The following is a 20,895-nucleotide window of genomic DNA, read 5'->3' on the forward strand; positions in this document are numbered from 1 at the left end:
AAAGAATACATGTTTACATATATAATCTTCAGTGGTAGTGGATACTAACGATACACGTTTACATCTATAATTTCCAATCGTAGTGTATGTTATTGGAAGAATTGACCATCATGTAGAAAATTAATAGTGGTGATCATCAGAATGACCAGTCTTTGCATAGAATAAGAAATCAGAATTTCTCGTCTCACAAAATCAGAAATAGCTGTTCTAGTGTGTTCCAAGTTTAAAATGGTTCAGCAACTAGCAGTTGGTTGTATCTTTATCTCTTATAAACTCCACAAATATATGTTGTGAAAACCCATATTTTAATTTTTAACAGGTAAATTGGCAGCATAGACTTATATCTCCTTGTTCAATGTACTCCACAAAGATAGATTGTATGAAACCTTTATTAAATTTTAACAGGTAAATTGCCAGTAGAGGGATATATCTTCTTGTCTAATTAACTCAATAACAATAGGTGATTAAAACACTTATTTTATTATGTTGTAACTGGTACATGACATAAGGAAAATATGTAGGTTAAAAATCCACTTCAACATAAAAAAACCTGTATGTGGGTGTTTGAAGAGAGATTCGTGTTTTGAAAACACAATCATTATAGGGTTTTCTAATTTACTCTAACTAGTGTTTCTTCTACCATACACTGTTACTAAATCAGTTATATACAGTAAAATGAATAGTTGGTAACTATGACACCAAATACGTAATACAATGTTCGACAGAACTTTGCTACAAGTCACAACATTGAAAAAGTGACCCCAATAATGAATATATGAATTATTTGTAAAGAGTTATCTCTCCTTATTTACAAAACTTCACAAACATAGGTCTTAAAAAACACATTATTTCATGTTAAAACACCTTAACCATGACATACACCTGGGTGTATGAGCCACTGTTTATTGATGTTTATCTCATGTTAGAACACGTTAACCGTGATACACATCTGAGTATATGAGCCACTGTGTATTTCATGTTAACGTTTCATTCATAATGTATGTCATAATTTCAAATAAAATTACATTGTTTCATCATGTGTTTTCAACATTCACAAGAAAACTGACTTTGTAAAGACAAATACTACGAGATAAAAACTTGGATCTAAAATATTTTACTTCGCTCTCTTGGGAAGCTCAACATATTAAAACAATTGTGGTTCACTTAAAAACACACATAATAAAAAAATCATTTTCAGGTATTTACATCAAGATATTTCAATAACATTATAATATAATTACCCATGAATTCAACTTTTACTAGATATGAATATCTTTATGATATAACAAACTGAGAAAATAATATTTTTTTTACCAAATACAAATTTCTGAAGTCATATCTCTTCTTTATAGATATCAGAGAGGTGTGATGGAACCTTCAATAAATATAATTAATTATAAACTGACAATTGTTCTTTAATAGTAACTTTGTAACAAAATGAAACTTTTTTGTTCATTTTAAGAATAAAGACAGATCATGGTGAACATTACAGAAAATGAACTAACACAGTGTAATAATATTGATACTGCCCAAATCTGAAATTAATTGAGACAAACACCATTAGGTGAATAACTCCAGAAATACAAAGTGATCTTTCTCAAAAACCAAATTTACTGCCACAACATAACTTTTACAAGTGGAATACAGTTTACAATAATATCACTCTCAGTGTTACATTTATAAATAGACAAGTATAAATAATCTTTTCTTACGTAACTTTAAATAAAGTAGTTCTGTTTCGGATTCTCTATGTTATTCATAATGCTGGATTACTCACAGCTAGATATGATGGACCATGTTACTGACATGTAGTAATGACTGGTTTGGATTGACAACAACAGAAGAACAAGTATCAAAACAAATAAAAAATTTCTCAATACTCAATATTTACAGGAGATATACAGTAAATCAGAATAACCACGTTGTTTCACTGTTTACACAAAAGATGAATTCTGATGACGTTTTATCTCCTAGAGAACTTTCGGTGACCCATGTTTCAATCGATAATGTTGTAACATTGCATGATTTCTAGTAAACACTTTCCCACAAGCTCTACAAACAAAGTTTCTGTGGCTCTTATGTTGATAATGATTATGAACTCTCCATGATTCATAGGAGTTGAACAGTTTGTGGCAGACTGGACAAATGGATTGAAGTAAGCTGTCTCCATTTCTGATGTTCCCTAAATAAGTAAAAAAGAATGTTATTGATGTATTATTTTACTTTCTAAAAGCATTTCACAACATCCTTAACTCCATCTATTGTAAGGTTCTTCAACAACAGACTATAAATAGACATCTTTAAAGGAGAAGGAAAAACATGTAAATAACTAATAAAACACACTACCAATACTGTATGGATTACCATAAAACACAAGTTTCTGGTCACATTAATGTTTCAAACGACAATGTTGTAACATAGTGTGTCTTCTAGTGAATATTTTCCCACAGGATCGACATGGAAAATTTCTATGGCTTTTATGTTGATGATGAAAATGGACTTTCTGTGAGTTATAAGACCTGAAACTCAAGTTGCACAATGGACACACGAAGGAAGACTGGCTATCACTGTTATGATGCCAAAACGAGTCTAGAAAAGAATATAAAATTACAACTTTAACTTGGTGACATTCTAACTCGTAGAAATATTACATTCATTACTTCATATATCAATAAAATGATGATATAGTACAGTACACAATTGTAGTTTATATATACCTGTTAGTTCTGTTACCATATTATATTACATTCAACAGTAGTTTATATACCTGTTAGTTCTGTTACTATATTATATTACATTCAACAGTAGTTTATATACCTGTTAGTTCTGTTACTATATTATATTACATTGAATAGTAGTTTACACACCTGTTAGTTCTGTTACTATATTATATTACATTGAATAGTAGTTTACACACCTGTTAGTTCTGTTACTATATTATATTACATTCAATAGTAGTTTATACACCTGTTAGTTCTGTTACTATATTATATTACATTCAATAGTAGTTTATATACCTGTTAGTTCTGTTAATATATTATCTAATATTGAATAGTAGTTTATATACCTGTTAGTTCTGTTACCATATTATATTACATTCAACAGTAGTTTATATACCTGTTAGTTTGTTACTATATTATATTACATTGAATAGTAGTTTATATACCTGTTAGTTCTGTTAATATATTATATTACATTGAATAGTAGTTTATATACCTGTTAGTTCTGTCACTATATTACATTCAACAGTAGTTTATACACCTGTTAGTTCTGTTGCTATATTACACTGAGTAGTGGTTTACATACTGTTACTTCTGCTACTATATTACATTAAGTAGTGGTTTATATACCTGTTAGTTCTGTTACTATATTACATTGAGTAGTGGTTTATACACCTGTTAGTTCTGTTACTATATTATATTGAGTAGTGGTTTATATACCTGTTAGTTCTGTTACTATGTTACATTGAGTAGTGGTTTATACACCTGTTAGTTCTGTTACTATATTACATTAAGTAGTGGTTTACATACCTGTTAGTTCTGTTACTATATTATATTGAGTAGTGGTTTATACACCTGTTAGTTCTGTTACTATATTACATTGAGTAGTGGTTTATATACCTGTTAGTTCTGTTACTATATTACATTGAGTAGTGGTTTACATACCTGTTAGTTCTGTTACTATATTATATTGAGTAGTGGTTTATATACCTGTTAGTTCTGTTACTATATTACATTGAGTAGTGGTTTATATACCTGTTAGTTCTGTTACTATATTATATTGAGTAGTGGTTTATATACCTGTTAGTTCTGTTACTATATTACATTGAGTAGTGGTTTATATACCTGTTAGTTCTGTTACTATATTACATTAAGTAGTGGTTTATACACCTGTTAGTTCTGTTACTATATTACATTGAGTAGTGGTTTATACACCTGTTAGTTCTGTTACTATATTACATTAAGTAGTGGTTTATACACCTGTTAGTTCTGTTACTATATTACATTGAGTAGTGGTTTATATACCTGTTAGTTCTGTTACTATATTACATTAAGTAGTGGTTTAAACACCTGTTAGTTCTGTTACTATATTATATTGAGTAGTGGTTTATATACCTGTTAGTTCTGTTACTATATTACATTAAGTAGTGGTTTATACACCTGTTAGTTCTGTTACTATATTATATTGAGTAGTGGTTTATACACCTGTTAGTTCTGTTACTATATTATATTGAGTAGTGGTTTATATACCTGTTAGTTCTGTTACTATGTTACATTGAGTAGTGGTTTATACACCTGTTAGTTCTGTTACTATATTATATTGAGTAGTGGTTTATATACCTGTTAGTTCTGTTACTATATTACATTGAGTAGTGGTTTATACACCTGTTAGTTCTGTTACTATATTACATTAAATAGTGGTTTATACACCTGTTAGTTCTGTTACTATATTATATTGAGTAGTGGTTTATATACCTGTTAGTTCTGTTACTATATTATATTGAGTAGTGGTTTATATACCTGTTAGTTCTGTTACTATATTACATTGAGTAGTGGTTTATATACCTGTTAGTTCTGTTACTATATTACATTGAGTAGTGGTTTATACACCTGTTAGTTCTGTTACTATATTACATTAAGTAGTGGTTTACATACCTGTTAGTTCTGTTACTATATTATATTGAGTAGTGGTTTATATACCTGTTAGTTCTGTTACTATATTACATTGAGTAGTGGTTTATATACCTGTTAGTTCTGTTACTATATTACATTAAGTAGTGGTTTATACACCTGTTAGTTCTGTTACTATATTACATTGAGTAGTGGTTTATATACCTGTTAGTTCTGTTACTATATTACATTAAGTAGTGGTTTATACACCTGTTAGTTCTGTTACTATATTACATTAAGTAGTGGTTTATACACCTGTTAGTTCTGTTACTATATTACATTGAGTAGTGGTTTATATACCTGTTAGTTCTGTTACTATATTACATTAAGTAGTGGTTTAAACACCTGTTAGTTCTGTTACTATATTATATTGAGTAGTGGTTTATATACCTGTTAGTTCTGTTACTATATTATATTGAGTAGTGGTTTATATACCTGTTAGTTCTGTTACTATATTACATTAAGTAGTGGTTTATACACCTGTTAGTTCTGTTACTATATTATATTGAGTAGTGGTTTATATACCTGTTAGTTCTGTTACTATATTACATTAAGTAGTGGTTTATACACCTGTTAGTCCTGTTACTATATTATATTGAGTAGTGGTTTATATACCTGTTAGTTCTGTTACTATATTACATTAAGTAGTGGTTTATACACCTGTTAGTCCTGTTACTATATTATATTGAGTAGTGGTTTATACACCTGTTAGTTCTGTTACTATATTACATTAAGTAGTGGTTTATACACCTGTCAGTTCTGTTACTATATTACATTAAGTAGTGGTTTATACACCTGTCAGTTCTGTTACTATATTACATTGAGTAGTGGTTTATATACCTGTTAGTCCTGTTACTATATTATATTGAGTAGTGGTTTATACACCTGTTAGTTCTGTTACTATATTACATTAAGTAGTGGTTTATACACCTGTCAGTTCTGTTACTATATTACATTAAGTAGTGGTTTATATACCTGTTAGTTCTGTTACTATATTATATTGAGTAGTGGTTTATACACCTGTTAGTTCTGTTACTATATTACATTAAGTAGTGGTTTATACACCTGTCAGTTCTGTTACTATATTACATTGAGTAGTGGTTTATATACCTGTTAGTTCTGTTACTATATTACATTAAGTAGTGGTTTATACACCTGTTAGTTCTGTTACTATATTATATTGAGTAGTGGTTTATATACCTGTTAGTTCTGTTACTATACTATAGTACATAGTTAAAGAAACAGATTGTATTTTGAGGTCTAACAATGTTCAAGATATACCTAGTATTCTGAGGTATGTTGATAGTTGTTTATTGGTGTTACAATGCATCTACTTATGATATATTGACAGTTGTTTTTAGTGTTATGGTATATCTACTTATGGTGTGTTGACAGTTGTCTTTTGTGTTACAATATATTTACATTTATAATTGTATTCTTGTTCCAATACTAGACTAACTAGATTGGTAACATCACATATTCTATATCATATCAAGAAATATTATAAACCATAATACTGAATGATTAATCAATACATCTTGCTATCCCCTAATACCAACTGAAGAACTTGTATTACATCTATACGTCTTGCTATCTTTCAATACCAACTGAAGAACTTGTATTACATCTATACGTCTTGCTATCTTTCAATACCAACTGAAGAACTTGTATTACATCTATACGTCTTGCTATCCTTCAATACTGATTGAAGAACTTGTATTACACCAATACATGTTGTTATCCTTCAATACTGATTGAAGAACTTGTATTACATCCATACATCTTGTTATCCTTCAATACTGATTGAAGAACTTGTATTACACCAATACATGTTGTTATCCTTCAATACTGATTGAAGAACTTGTATTACACCAATACATGTTGTTATCCTTCAATACTGATTGAAGAACTTGTATTACACCAATACATGTTGTTATCCTTCAATACTGATTGAAGAACTTGTATTACACCAATACATGTTGTTATCCTTCAATACTGATTGAAGAACTTGTATTACATCCATACATCTTGTTATCCTTCAATACTGATTGAAGAACTTGTATTACACCAATACATGTTGTTATCCTTCAATACTGACTGAAGAACTTGTATTACATCCATACATCTTGTTATCCTTCAATACTGATTGAAGAACTTGTATTACATCAATACATCTTGTTATCCTTCAATACTGATTGAAGAACGTGTATTACACCAATACATGTTGTTATCCTTCAATTACTGATTGAAGAACGTGTATTACACCAATACATGTTGTTATCCTTCAATTACTGATTGAAGAACTTGTATTACATCAATACATGTTGTTATCCTTCAATACTGATTGAAAAACTTGTATTACACCAATACATGTTGTTATCCTTCAATTACTGATTGAAGAACGTGTATTACACCAATACATGTTGTTATCCTTCAATTACTGATTGAAGAACGTGTATTACACCAATACATGTTGTTATCCTTCAATTACTGATTGAAGAACTTGTATTACATCAATACATGTTGTTATCCTTCAATACTGATTGAAGAACTTGTATTACACCAATACATGTTGTTATCCTTCAATACTGATTGAAGAACTTGTATTACACCAATACATGTTGTTATCCTTCAATACTGATTGAAGAACTTGTATTACATCAATACATGTTGTTATCCTTCAATACTGATTGAAAAACTTGTATTACATCAATACATCTTGTTATCCTTCAATACTGATTGAAGAACTTGTATTACATCAATACATCTTGTTATCCTTCAATACTGATTGAAGAACTTGTATTACACCAATACATGTTGTTATCCTTCAATACTGATTGAAGAACTTGTATTACATAAATACATGTTGTTATCCTTCAATACTGATTGAAAAACTTGTATTACATCAATACATCTTGTTATCCTTCAATACTGATTGAAGAACTTGTATTACATCAATACATCTTGTTATCCTTCAATACTGATTGAAGAACTTGTATTACATCAATACATCTTTTCACATACAAGTTTTACATGTAACATTTCAGTCATATCTTAATAATCACATCAACATACCTTCAATAATACATGATGTCCACATATCACATCAACAATAGGATTTCCCTAAGCAATTCTGATGCCATATAGCATCTCAATATTTTCTCTTACATAAACTGATATATCATCTCATATATTTCTCATTCACATGTGAAAAAACTATATTCATCCCATATGACTCTATGCAGTTAGTACTAAGTTCACTTACAGTTGCATTATGAATATTTGTATGTTTGTGTGAAAGCAACGTTTGAACAAAATGCAGATACTGTTCTTGTCTAATGAAAACAAAATATAAGTATGAGATTATAATTTTATGAAAAGGTTGTCTGATCAAAAATTATTAGAAGAAAGTGTTAAATTTAATGCATTCTTGTTTGAAATTTCTTTATAGATAAACATTCTGGAGGTTATGAAGTGATAATAGAAATACAAAATACAAATACAATTGTTATAAGTTTCATTACTATGAAAAATGAGATCAGGATGTTATTCTAACGTTAGAAGAGTTATGGAAACTGATATGAGATGTGTATTATAGCACAAAAACTGTAACACCAAGTGTTCAACATCACACCACTGTATGACACCAAGCGTTCAACATCACACCACTGTATGACACCAAGCGTTCAACATCACACCACTGTATGACACCAAGCGTTCAACATGACACCACTGTATGACACCAAGCGTTCAACATGACACCACTGTATGACACCAAGCGTTCAACATCACACCACTGTATGACACCAAGCGCTCAACATCACACCACTGTATGACACAAGCGCTCAACATCACACCACTGTATGACACCAAGCGCTTCAACATCACACCACTGTATGACACCAAGCGTTCAACATCACGCCACTGTGTGACACCAAGCGTTCAACATCACGCCACTGTATGACACCAAGCGTTCAACATCACACCACTGTATGACACCAAGCGTTCAACATCACACCACTGTGTGACACCAAGCGTTCAACATCACACCACTGTGTGACACCAAGCGTTCAACATCACACCACTGTCTGACACCAAGCGCTCAACATCACACCACTGTATGACACCAAGCGCTCAACATCACACCACTGTATGACACCAAGCGCTTCAACATCACACCACTGTATGACACCAAGCGTTCAACATCACACCACTGTGTGACACCAAGCGTTCAACATCACACCACTGTATGACATCAAGTGTTCAACAAACATAAACAGTTCCAAAATCTGTACTTTTTCTTACTAGTCAATGAAATCATTTCATATTCTCTCCCAATATATAGAGTGGTAGATATGTAAACCAAGTGGGTGATAGTCACTACAGGAACCAGACTCAACCAATTAAAATGGAGTTTGAGAAAGCAGAAGATCAGAAACTTAAATGCATAGTAATTATTAATTGTTGGGCCAATAAATTATAGATTTAGCTATATACCATTACAATGATTAGATATTTGTTTTATTATGGCTAATAAACATAGATACTGGAATGGTATGTTTGTTGTAGTATGTCATACTTTTATTCTGATTATCTTAAAACAATTGTTTTTGACATTAATGCAAAAGGCTCTATTTTGTTTAACTCTATGACTTTCTTGCTGGTTTTGATGGATGGTGGTGAACTTCATGAGTTAAATGGCTTTCTGTCACACTGACATTCTTGGGTTCTTTTACATGCAAAAGGAGAAAAATATTGTATACACGTATATAATCTTTAGTTTTACCGTAAGTCTCTGTATTTTTTAAATAAACATTATAACAGACATATTTCACCTCTTAAAAATCTTAATTTAAAACAGGTTTTCCAGTTAATTGACAATAACCTTAAAATTAATGCATAACTAATGTTGAATGTAACATTAAAATCAATATCTTGGTATATGTATAACTTTCTTCTTTCTTTCCATATGGAGTTGACTTATTGGAAGTTAACCGTCTTTGTTACTATGAATTTTATAAATCAGAAAGACCTGTACTTGCCACTATAGTAATATTACCATCAATATCAGCTTTGTTATGGTAAGCTTCTCAATAGTTTTATATCTTTAAATGTAACTTTTAAGTTTCATACAAATTATAGGGCTGCTTTCCACGAAACTCATTATTTCTCTTGTTACTTAGTTTTAGAAAATAAAAACTGAAATTTCGGAATCTGTCTTATCCTACCACCAGTGATCTAGAAATTCTAGTACACCGTATCTTAAAAGTTAAACTTAAAACTAAAGGTTGCACTTACAAAAACAAAAACTTAATTGACAAAACTGCTGCCGAGTAAAAATAACATAAAATTAGCGTACCTGATATAGTTTCTGTTTGCAACACAACCCTTCACAACATAAGATAATAAGAGACAAAATAACAAACAACACATAAATATATATTTTATATCGGACGCATAACAATTCTTTATCATAAAAACATAAACCCTTCAACCACACGACAAAGCCTATCAAGTGTTATACGGCAATTATTTGTTAAGGGATCGTTAAACATATATTATTTTAATTTTAAAATAAATCAGTTATGGACATGTTTCAATATTTTGCAAAACGTTTTAATTTCATTAAATACACTCATTTCTTGCACATTATTTTCTAGTTTCAAAGTGCTGGTTTTAATTTTTTCTATTTCTTTCTACTCATTAGTCAAGTAAGAAAACAGCCATTTACTCAATTTTAAAAGAATAAAACAAGTTATGAGAAAAAAACACCTTAAAGTCATCAAGTTCATCTTTTCATTCATCAAAACCATGTGCAACCATTCGTGGATTAAGACTGACCTAATGATAAACATATCTGACTGTAACTCAATTCACTGATACCGGGTTCTAAACGTGGTGCTACAAAACATGCTCTGTACTTTCAGCTGCGGGTGTATAAAGAGTGTCAACAGTCGTTCCATCTATTCAGATAGAAGCAGCATTTCAGACACACATGTTTTAAACCCATTTCCTTTACTGCTGCTCCGTAGTTCCAAATTAATGACAAATATGCTTGAACCATATGAGTCTTCGACCTGACCGTTTAGCCGTGTGTCTATCACTCAAGTGAATAGTTTAAGCTAAATAAAGTATTATACATCCATATATTTGTGATATGCATGCATACCATACATCTAATACCTTACAATGTAAAAATTTAACACTTTTATCGGTTTTACTAAATCTATCCAGTTTTTGCATGAACATGCAGTGGCGTATTTAGGTAGAGGCTAGAGGGGGGACTTAGCGCTAGGGCCTATGGTTTTAAATGGTAGCCCATTGATAATTTTATTCTACGTAAATTTACTTGGGATGTTGAACTCGCAAAAATTATTAGCCTCTGAATCCACACAACCTTAAATCTGCCATTGTAAACACGTATGTCAAAAAACTATTGAGTTAATTTCGTTTTAGCTATCTTGTTCCTTTGTGGTTCACTAGAAACTTGTTTGTTTTGAATTTCGCGCAAAGCTACTCAAGGGCTATCTGCCTTAGCCGTCCCTAATTTAGCAGTGTAAAATTAGAAGAAAGGCAGCTAGTCATCACTACCCACTAACAACTCTTGGGGTACTTTTTACCAACAAATAGTGGGATTGATCGCTATAATGCTCTAATGATTGTAAGGGCAAGCATGTTTGGTGTTGCGGGAATTCGAATCTGCAACCCTCAGATGACGAGTCGGGTGTCTTAACCACCTGGCCATGGTTAGAAGTAAATAAAAGCTGCCATTTTCCATTACAACTCGTAGCCAGTCTTTTTATTTTCTAACTGAAACATTATTCAGTTTATTTAAGTTCAAATGTATTTAGTGTTATAAAAGTCTTATCTTTGCAAATATTAGAATGTAAGAATACCACATTCGAAAATAATTCAAACTATCGACAAGTTTACAATTATGATAAAAATAAATTTTGTGTAAGCATCAAACTTTACTCGACATTTACAGCCATAAAAAATAAGTAATATTTGAATCAAGTCGACTTCGCTTCATTTTTGTTCCAGTACAAAAAATTAAAGAAATGTTAAACTTTTGTTCTTAATTGAATATTTTAGACCGTCTATCGTTGTAATAATGCTCCATACATTTTCTAAGTAAGGAGTTGAAATACATTATTATGTTTTATTTAAGTCATAAATAAATTATTTATTTATTTATAAATAATTAGCGTAATACGTTGGGATTAACAATCCCACTAATCCGATTAAAATTTTGTCACCATTTTATACTGGAGGATTAACTGTTGCAAGTCAAATTAAAATCAGTATTTTAGAGTTGAATTAAGTTTTTGGATTACTTACAAACAATCTATCAAATTTCTCAAGCTATTATCAATAATCTCACCTAAATCTAAGTTTTCTTTAGAACATCTATCTTTCATTAATTAACGAGAACAATAAGAATTTTCATAAATATCCAAACTGCAAATAAACCATTTTACGGTTCTTGGTGTTATGTCCACCATTTTGTCTCGCGGTGATTCAGAGGTAGGGTAATTGGCTCATAAAATTAGAGTTCGATACCAGCGGTAGGCATGTCTCAGTTAGCCCATTGTGTAACTTTGCGCCTAATGTCAAAACAAAGAAAGCCTCTTAGTATTATCTCCAGTTCTATAACTTAGGAGGCCCGGCATGGCCTAGCGCGTAAGGCGTGCGACTCGTAATCCGAGGGTCACGGGTTCGCGCCCGCGTCGCGCTAAACATGCTCGCCCTCCCAGCCGTGGGGGTGTATAATGTGACGATCAATCCCACTATTCGTTGGTAAAAGAGTAGCCCAAGAGTTGGCGGTGGGTGGTGATGACTAGCTGCCTTCCCTCTAGTCTTACACTGCTAAATTAGGGACGGCTAGCACAGATAGCCCTCGAGTAGCTTTGTGCGAAATTCCCAAACAAACAAAATCTATAACTTAAATCTATAATCACAACTGTTCTATTTTTACAATCCTACTTTTCTACAAGTGTCATAATTGTTCAAGAAGCTACACCAATTATTGCAGTAAATGGCTACTAACCAACAATAAGAAGCCAGTTTTTAGTTAGTTTTAACTTTTTCTATCACTGATAAAGTACCGAGACTTTCTACTTTAACTATCTGATATTACATTCGGAGAAGACGGCCCGGAATGGCCAGTTGGTTAAGGCACTCGACTCCTAATCCGACGATTGCGGGTTCGAACCCATGTCGCACCAAACATGATCACCCTTTCAGCCGTGGGGCATCATAACGTGACGGTAAATCCCACTATTCGTTGGTAAAAGAGTAGCTCAATCATTGGCGGTGGATGGTAATGACCAGCTACCTTCCCTCTGGTCTTACACTACAAAAGTAGGGGCGGCTAGCGCAGACAGCCCTCGTGTAGCTTTTGCGCAAAATTAAAAAAACAACAACAATCTTCAAGCTATACTTGAATAACTTGCTCCTATGGACTGAAAAGTAATTTTAATTTGCAAAATACATTTTTACACTAAAAGTTGATCGCAATACAAAATATAAAGTCTTAACTAAAATGGTATTCATATCATTTGAGAAACAACAAACAATTGTTATGATTAAAAAATCCCTGTCTGATGGATGTGATACTAAACCATGTAATTTGAAGTGTTCAACTTGCTTTTTGTGTGCATCTTTATCAAAAACTTTTGTGAAAGTTAAGATACACAGTATTAGTAGAATTTATTCAACCAAAACATCAGGAATCTTATATGTGTGTATTTTTATATAAAACCTAACAGGTTGGCGACCTCAGAACCTCTATCTAAAACCATGTTGAACATTATTCATAAAATATTTTTAAAATATCCCAGATAATAAAATCCAACATTACATACAAACAAGGAATTCAATAAACTAATAAACCCCTTCCTACGCCTTGTTATTCTTTAACAAAATGTCAGTCTTTGAATTAATGAACTAATAATCTTAATCACTTCAGCAAGTGCTTTTCAATCTATCAAGGTCAACTAATATTCATTTTTGATAGTGGTTACAGACCGTTAGAAATTCGTCGTCGAACTGTGAGACCTCTAAGACAATGTCAACGTCGCCACTTATCACTGATGGAATATCCAAAGACTGTTCAGACTGAGAAGTTTCATACTTCGACCATAGATGCAAGCCCAATATCCTTTAGTTCTGAGGCCACAAAAACGTTATGCATAGGTGATATCTTACGACTCTTGACAACCTGTGTTACTTATACCAACCCTGGAAGTCCAGCTCACAAGCTAAACGTCAATCCTCGAAGAAGAGTTCCAGCCTTCACATACTTGTCTTGCAGAACGTGTACCAAACCATAACCATGCATTAGAACATGATACACACACCACAATACAAGGAGGATGCAGGATCACCTCGAAGAAACCTAGAAAGCCATCACACTTCATGAAAGTAGTGACTACCTACAAGCAAACTGTATATCATATACTTTCCCAAGGATGTTTCTTTTACTTCTTCCATTTTATAGCAGTAAAGCAGTAAACCACCAGAGACCTGCCAATAAAACATCAAGCAAGAAAAGCAAAACACATTCAAACTACAATGAACAAAGAATAAAATACAATACAATAAGTCTTAAGAACAGAACATACAAACTTAGAAGGCAGGAACATCTCATGATAATACAGGAACACTTGATCAACAGACTAAAACTTGAACGTTCACCAGGAAAAAAGGAATTCAACCAGATAAATAGCGTGAAACAGCTTGACCTTTCAGAATAACTCGCCAGACAAGCTTCCTCGAACTTAATTTCTTTTTACAGTTATGAATCTACTGATGACACGTGCCACGTGGCTCGTTTTCATTTTTTCCGACATCATTTTCCCAGTAACTATGAGAATGACAAAGATCCAAACGGCAGAGCCCTCTTCAGATTGCATCCACCATTCAGCTGTTTCTTCAAGAAAAGAAACTTTATATGCTAGTTAATTTACATCAATAACTTCATGTACGTCTGTTAATCCTTCCTTCCTTCTATTATATCCGGTTCCCTGCTAGTACAGCAGTAAGTCTATGGATTTACAACGCTAAAATCAGGGTTCAATTACCCTCGGTGGACTCAGCAGATAGCTCGATGTAGCTTTGTTATACAAAAAGCTACACATCCTATTATATCATCAGAATTTTCTTTTTTTTTCCATTTTCTGGTTTCCTTAGGTATTCATTGTTCAATCAGTGAAAGTGGGTTTTCCTGTTTCCCTTCCACATCAAATTTTTCAGACATAGGATTTATAAATCCCTGCATCTCTGAAGGACCATCGATCACTAGAATGAGAAGTTATCCGCCATATACAGACATTATTTCAACAAGCAGTCCATCTTCTGACGGCTTTCCTCAATCAACCCTAGAAACAAAAGTTAATCTCTCACCAGCCAAGTTTAATATTTTCAACTTCTACCCAAAACTTCCAAACTTCCAAATATGGCCATACTCGTAATAGGAATAGAATATTTTCTGTTGCCTCCTGTTGTCTATCTCAGTTTTCTGTAAACCTCAAGTGATTTTCAAACTGAAATACCTACCAAGAATGAATAAATAATCTCCTTCGTTCCAGTAAGTCAGTGACCTATAAAATGAAATTATAACGTTTTCAAAATTTTTAACTCACTATTTCTTTAGATACAAAAAATCTTATTTGTCCTACAACTAACAACAGTACAATCTTTGGATAGAGAACGATCAACTATTACATTAAGATCACTTCATTCATATTAGGTTATTACCATCCAAATTATACTTATAATCAAATTATGATAACCCAAATGCATTATGCATTTATTATAATAAAAACTCATCTGCCATTTATTTGCCCTACTTACTAAATTATCTAACTCCTTTTGTAAATCAGCAGCATCCTCTTCACAGCTCACTCCACCAAAGACCTTAATATCATTTGCAAATTTAAATAATTTATTGACCATTCCTTCATCCATGTCACCAATGGAAATAAAGAGTAAAGGTCCTAAGACTGAACCCTGAGATACACCTCTTACAACATTAATACAGTTTGATTGAACTCCATTTGTGACAATACTTTGATTTCTGTCATCAAGCCACTTTTCTATTCAATTAGTTAACTTATCCTCCACACCTAGAGATAATTTTTACAAGCCTTTTATGTGGCACCTTGCCAAAAGCTTTCTGAAAATACATACACCTGACCTACAGCTTTATCTTCATCTATATAAACATTAACCTTTTTAAAGAATGCCAAGACTTGTAAAGCAAGATGTTCCCTTAGTTGTCTATATAAACATTAACCTTTTTAAAGAATGTCAAGACTTGTAAAGCAAGATGTTCCCTTAGTTATCTATATAAACATTAACCTTTTTAAAGAATGTCAAGACTTGTAAAGCAAAATGTTCCCTTAGTTATCTATATAAACATTAACATTTTAAAGAATGTCAAGACTTGTAAAGCAAGATGTTCCCTTAGTTATCTATATAAACATTAACCTTTTTAAAGAATGTCAAGTCTTGTAAAGCAAATGTTCCCTTAGTTGTCTATATAAACATTAACCTTTTTAAAGAATGTCAAGTCTTGTAAAGCAAGATGTTCCCTTAGTTGACTATTCAGTAGAATTCTAAACTTTGTTAAATCACTTTACATATTTAATTACATTTTCTTAAGTTTTCTCACAACTGATACGAAATTGAAGGGTCTGTAATTACAGAGACAATTTCTATTACCTCTCTTGAAAATGTGGGTTATATTAGCTAACTTTCAATCTTCTGGTACTTGCCCAGTATTCAAAAAATATCAAAAACGTTTAGCAAATAGCTAATATATCCAATACTTCAAAACCTTTGGGAGAACATTAACCAGCCCAGGAGCCTTATTGTTCTTTAGGCTTCTCATTGTTTTCTTAACTATCTCAAAATTAATGCAGTTATTTTGTTTGATCTTTCTTCCATCTGTTAAGATATGAAACACTACTTAAGTCTTTATTAGCAAAAACTGAATAAAAAGCAAAATTTAATAACCTCATGATCATCAGATACTAGCCTCCTTTTATCATCTCTCAAGGATCTTACCCCATTCTAACATTTTTTTACCCTTATTGTACATAAATAAATTCTTACTGCTAATGTTTACATTGCCAGCCAACCTTTTCTCATACATCCCTTTTGGTCTCCTGATTTCCTGTTAATCAATTATCTTGATATTCTATAACCTTCTAAATCTCCCATCATATCAGTCAATTTAAATTTCTTAAATTTGTTAAGTTTTTCATTATCGTTATCTCTTGAACTCTTTTGTAAACCAACCTGGTTTGTTTATTTGTAGCCACCTTTGTGATCCAACCTGCTTTGTTTATTTGTAGCCACCTTTGTGATCCAACCTGGTTTGTTTATTTGTAGCCACCTATGTGATCCATCCTGGTTTGTGTATTTGTAGCCACCTTTGTGATCCAACCTGGTTTGTGTATTTGTAGCCACCTTTGTGATCCAACCTGGTTTATTTGTAGCCACCCTTGTGATCCAACCTGGTTTATTTGTAGCCACCTTTGTGATCCAACCTGGTTTATTTGTAGCCACCTTTGTGATCCAACCTGGTTTGTGTATTTGTAGCCACCTTTGTGATTCAACCTGGTTTGTTTATTTGTAGCCACCTTTGTGATCCAACCTGGTTTGTTTATTTGTAGCCACCTATGTGATACATCCTGGTTTATTTTTTTGTAGCCACCTTTGTGATCCAACCTGGTTTGTTTATTTGTAGCCACCTTTGTGATCCAACCTGGTTTATTTGTAGCCACCCTTGTGATCCAACCTGGTTTATTTGTAGCCACCTTTGTGATCCAACCTGGTTTGTTTTTTTGTAGCCACCTTTGTGATCCAACCTGGTTTGTGTATTTGTAGCCACCTTTGTGATCCAACCTGGTTTGTGTATTTGTAGCCACCTTTGTGATCCAACCTGGTTTGTTTATTTGTAGCCACCTTTGTGATCCAACCTGGTTTGTTTATTTGTAGCCACCTTTGTGATCCAACCTGTTTTGTGTATTTGTAGCCACCTTTGTGATCCAACCTGGTTTGTTTATTTGTAGCCACCCTTGTGATCCAACCTGGTTTATTTGTAGCCACCTTTGTGATCCAACCTGGTTTATTTGTAGCCACCTTTGTGATCCAACCTGGTTTATTTGTAGCCACCTTTGTGATCCAACCTGGTTTGTTTTTTTGTAGCCACCTTTGTGATCCAACCTGGTTTGTGTATTTGTAGCCACCTTTGTGATCCAACCTGGTTTGTTTATTTGTAGCCACCTTTGTGATCCAACCTGGTTTGTTTATTTGTAGCCACCTTTGTGATCCAACCTGTTTTGTATATTTGTAGCCACCTTTGTGATCCAACCTGGTTTGTTTATTTGTAGCCACCTATGTGATCCATCCTGGTTTGTTTGTAGCCACCTTTGTGATCCAACCTGGTTTATTTGTAGCCACCTTTGTGATCCAACCTGGTTTGTTTATTTGTAGCCACCTTTGTGATCCAACCTGTTTTGTGTATTTGTAGCCACCTATGTGATCCATCCTGGTTTGTTTGTAGCCACCTTTGTGATCCAACCTGGTTTATTTGTAGCCACCTTTGTGATCCATCCTGGTTTATTTGTAGCCACCTTTGTGATCCAACCTGGTTTATTTGTAGCCACCTTTGTGATCCAACCTGGTTTGTGTATTTGTAGCTATTCTTCTCTTTCTATAATGATTGTGTTAATGCTGAATGTTTAAAAATTTATATTTAAACATTTTCCACATCTGATCAGTGTATCCAAATGCCTCAGCTGCACAATTCAGAACATATAATTCTTGTCGCATCCTTTCAAAACTTAACTTTTTAAAATTTGTAACAAAAATACCATTATTTATTACTCTTCATATGTAGCAAAACATCAAACCTAATACTGTAACGATCACTTGTACCTAGATGTTTCACCCTTTCAATCGTTTCTATAATTGGCATTAATGATAAATTAAATCAAAATTATTTCTAATAGGTTCCTTGACTAATTAGTGAAGAGAACTATTCTTTACAGTTTCCAAAAACCTCATGGTTTGACTCCATCCAACATTTCCCAACATACAAATCTAAAATTAAAGTTACTTATAATTATTTATTCATTAACAGCTGAAATTTTAATCTCACTAAAATGTTCTTCATTAGTTTAATCATTATCATTTGGTTGGTTAACAAATTTGCAGTAAAATAGTTCTCCCTTTGTATTCACTAATAGAAACCCAAATGGATTCAGTCTCCTTGCTATTATCTTTGATATCTTGAACTTTAACTTGTTATATATAAAGTCACCCTCTTTTCACTACTCTGTCCCATTAAATAACCTATAACCATGTATTTTAAAGTAACTCTGTCATCAAATTCATCTCTGTTTTATACATATCAGATATTCCCATTACATCAAAATTGTCCATTTCTACTAATATTCTAAATTAATCTGTTATTTCTTATACTTCTAACATTACAATAGTAACAATTAAGCCTAATTAAACCTATTTCTACACTCATTTCCTATGTTAAACATTTCTCTGCCTCTCATTCTTTTTGCATATGATTTATCCTGGCCTTTAGCACTATTTACTTGTAGTTTAAAACTGCTCTTACAGCTGAATTAATATCCAGATCCAATCCTATTTAAATGTCAACCATCCATCCCATACAGCTCCCTTCTTCCACTGACTTGATCCCACCAGCCTAGCTACTCATCCTTACATACTAACCTAAACCTAGAATTCAGCTCTAGTGATTTACTTATAACCTCATCCCCACAGTTAGTTCTGGACAGTATCCCAGTCCAAATTATGTCATGACCTGCTACTTCAAATGCTTTTATCAACCCCTAGTACTTATTAATTAGCTTCCCTGACCTAACTTTTCCCATATCATTATCCCTAACATGCATCACAAGAGCTGCATCTCTGCTAGCCCCCTAAATTATATCTAATACTTTGTTAACTATATCCTCCACCTGTGCCCCAGAGTAACATAATCTGATTAATTTCTCCCTATTTATCCTACACACTATTCTATCCACATGTCTTGTCAAGAAATCATCTGTAACTATAACCTGTTTATCACCCACATCCTTCTCAATTCCTCATATGCATAAGCTGAGGGCTGGTTCAATGCTCAATATTATCAGGTTATTACAACCATATTCACAACTTTTCACTCAAACAGTACGCTTTCTAACTTCCTGAATATCGTTATTACCTGATGTATTCCTTGAATGTAAAACTTGAAGCTTCTCGTGAAGCATACCATTTCCCAGTCTACACTTCTAATTATCTATTGCACTACATTAATTATGATAAACTCCAACTTCTCCATTAACCTACAAACTACATAAACATTACACATTTTCATAACTAGCTTACTTAAAAGTACATATCAGTCCCGAGTTTCAGCCGTGGAGCATTATAATATTATGGTTAATTTAACCTTTCATTGAAAAAAAAAAACATAATTGTTTGCAGTGTTGACGAGCTGCCTTATCTCAAGCCCATCACTTCTAAATCACGTACGATTAGCACATATATCTCTCGGGTAGCTTTAAAATAAGTTCTAACCAACAAAATATCTTTAAGAGTATTGGCGATGTCCTGATCTATGTAGTAGTTTAACGATCAGGGCTAAACACGTTCTTCGTGTGGACGAGAAGCCCACCTGAAGTAAAAATGTTTTCCCAAGACGGCTGGTATGGGTATTAAAACTTTAATTACAATACAACAGAGAACAACAGGCTAACCTGAAGATGACCTAAGAAGGTTGAAACGTTGTTCTGTACTTTATTTCAATTAAAGTTTTAATATCCATATCAGCCGTCTTGAGAATACAGTCACGTTCTTGATGTTTCCATGGCAACAGGAAAAGTCAATACGAGATTATAAACTCGCCGATATCTATATTATGTACGTTGTGCGTAACGTGTACTTCAGTGTTAACGACGGCATTCAGTAAGTTGAATGCCTCTCTGAACGGTTATAGTGTTTTAACATTATAAGACTGTTCATAAAAACAAACGTTGCACTAGGACAGATGTCTTAATAAAACGAAGAAATTGTTGAAGAAAGTTAATAATGAATAACTTCAGAAATATCTAATATTTAACTTACAGATAATCTTACACGTTATACACTAAAGTTTATTACATAGTCTGAGCTTTCGATAATTTGCTATGGT

General features: G+C 32.7%; 1 protein-coding gene across 3 annotated transcripts in view; it reads right to left on the minus strand.

Moving 5' to 3' along the window:
* Positions 1-459: 459 nt before the first annotated feature.
* LOC143256360 (uncharacterized) overlaps positions 460-20,895 on the minus strand; it is a 188,796-nt gene continuing 168,360 nt past the window's right edge. Inside the window, exons 5-6 of one of the 3 annotated variants that reach the window (XM_076513531.1) lie at positions 2,365-2,589; positions 460-2,182 (exon numbers count right to left, since the gene is read on the minus strand). In XM_076513531.1, the coding sequence (XP_076369646.1) occupies positions 2,390-2,589 (200 nt within the window). In that variant the 3' untranslated portion in view covers positions 460-2,182; positions 2,365-2,389. Of the gene's footprint in view, positions 2,183-2,346; positions 2,590-20,895 lie in introns of all 3 variants that reach the window. The other 2 variants (XM_076513532.1, XM_076513530.1) reach the window with 2 other exon arrangements.

This window comes from Tachypleus tridentatus, chromosome 7 (genome assembly GCF_004210375.1).
Source record: "Tachypleus tridentatus isolate NWPU-2018 chromosome 7, ASM421037v1, whole genome shotgun sequence".
In the NCBI taxonomy this organism is placed as follows: Eukaryota; Metazoa; Arthropoda; class Merostomata; order Xiphosura; family Limulidae; genus Tachypleus; species Tachypleus tridentatus.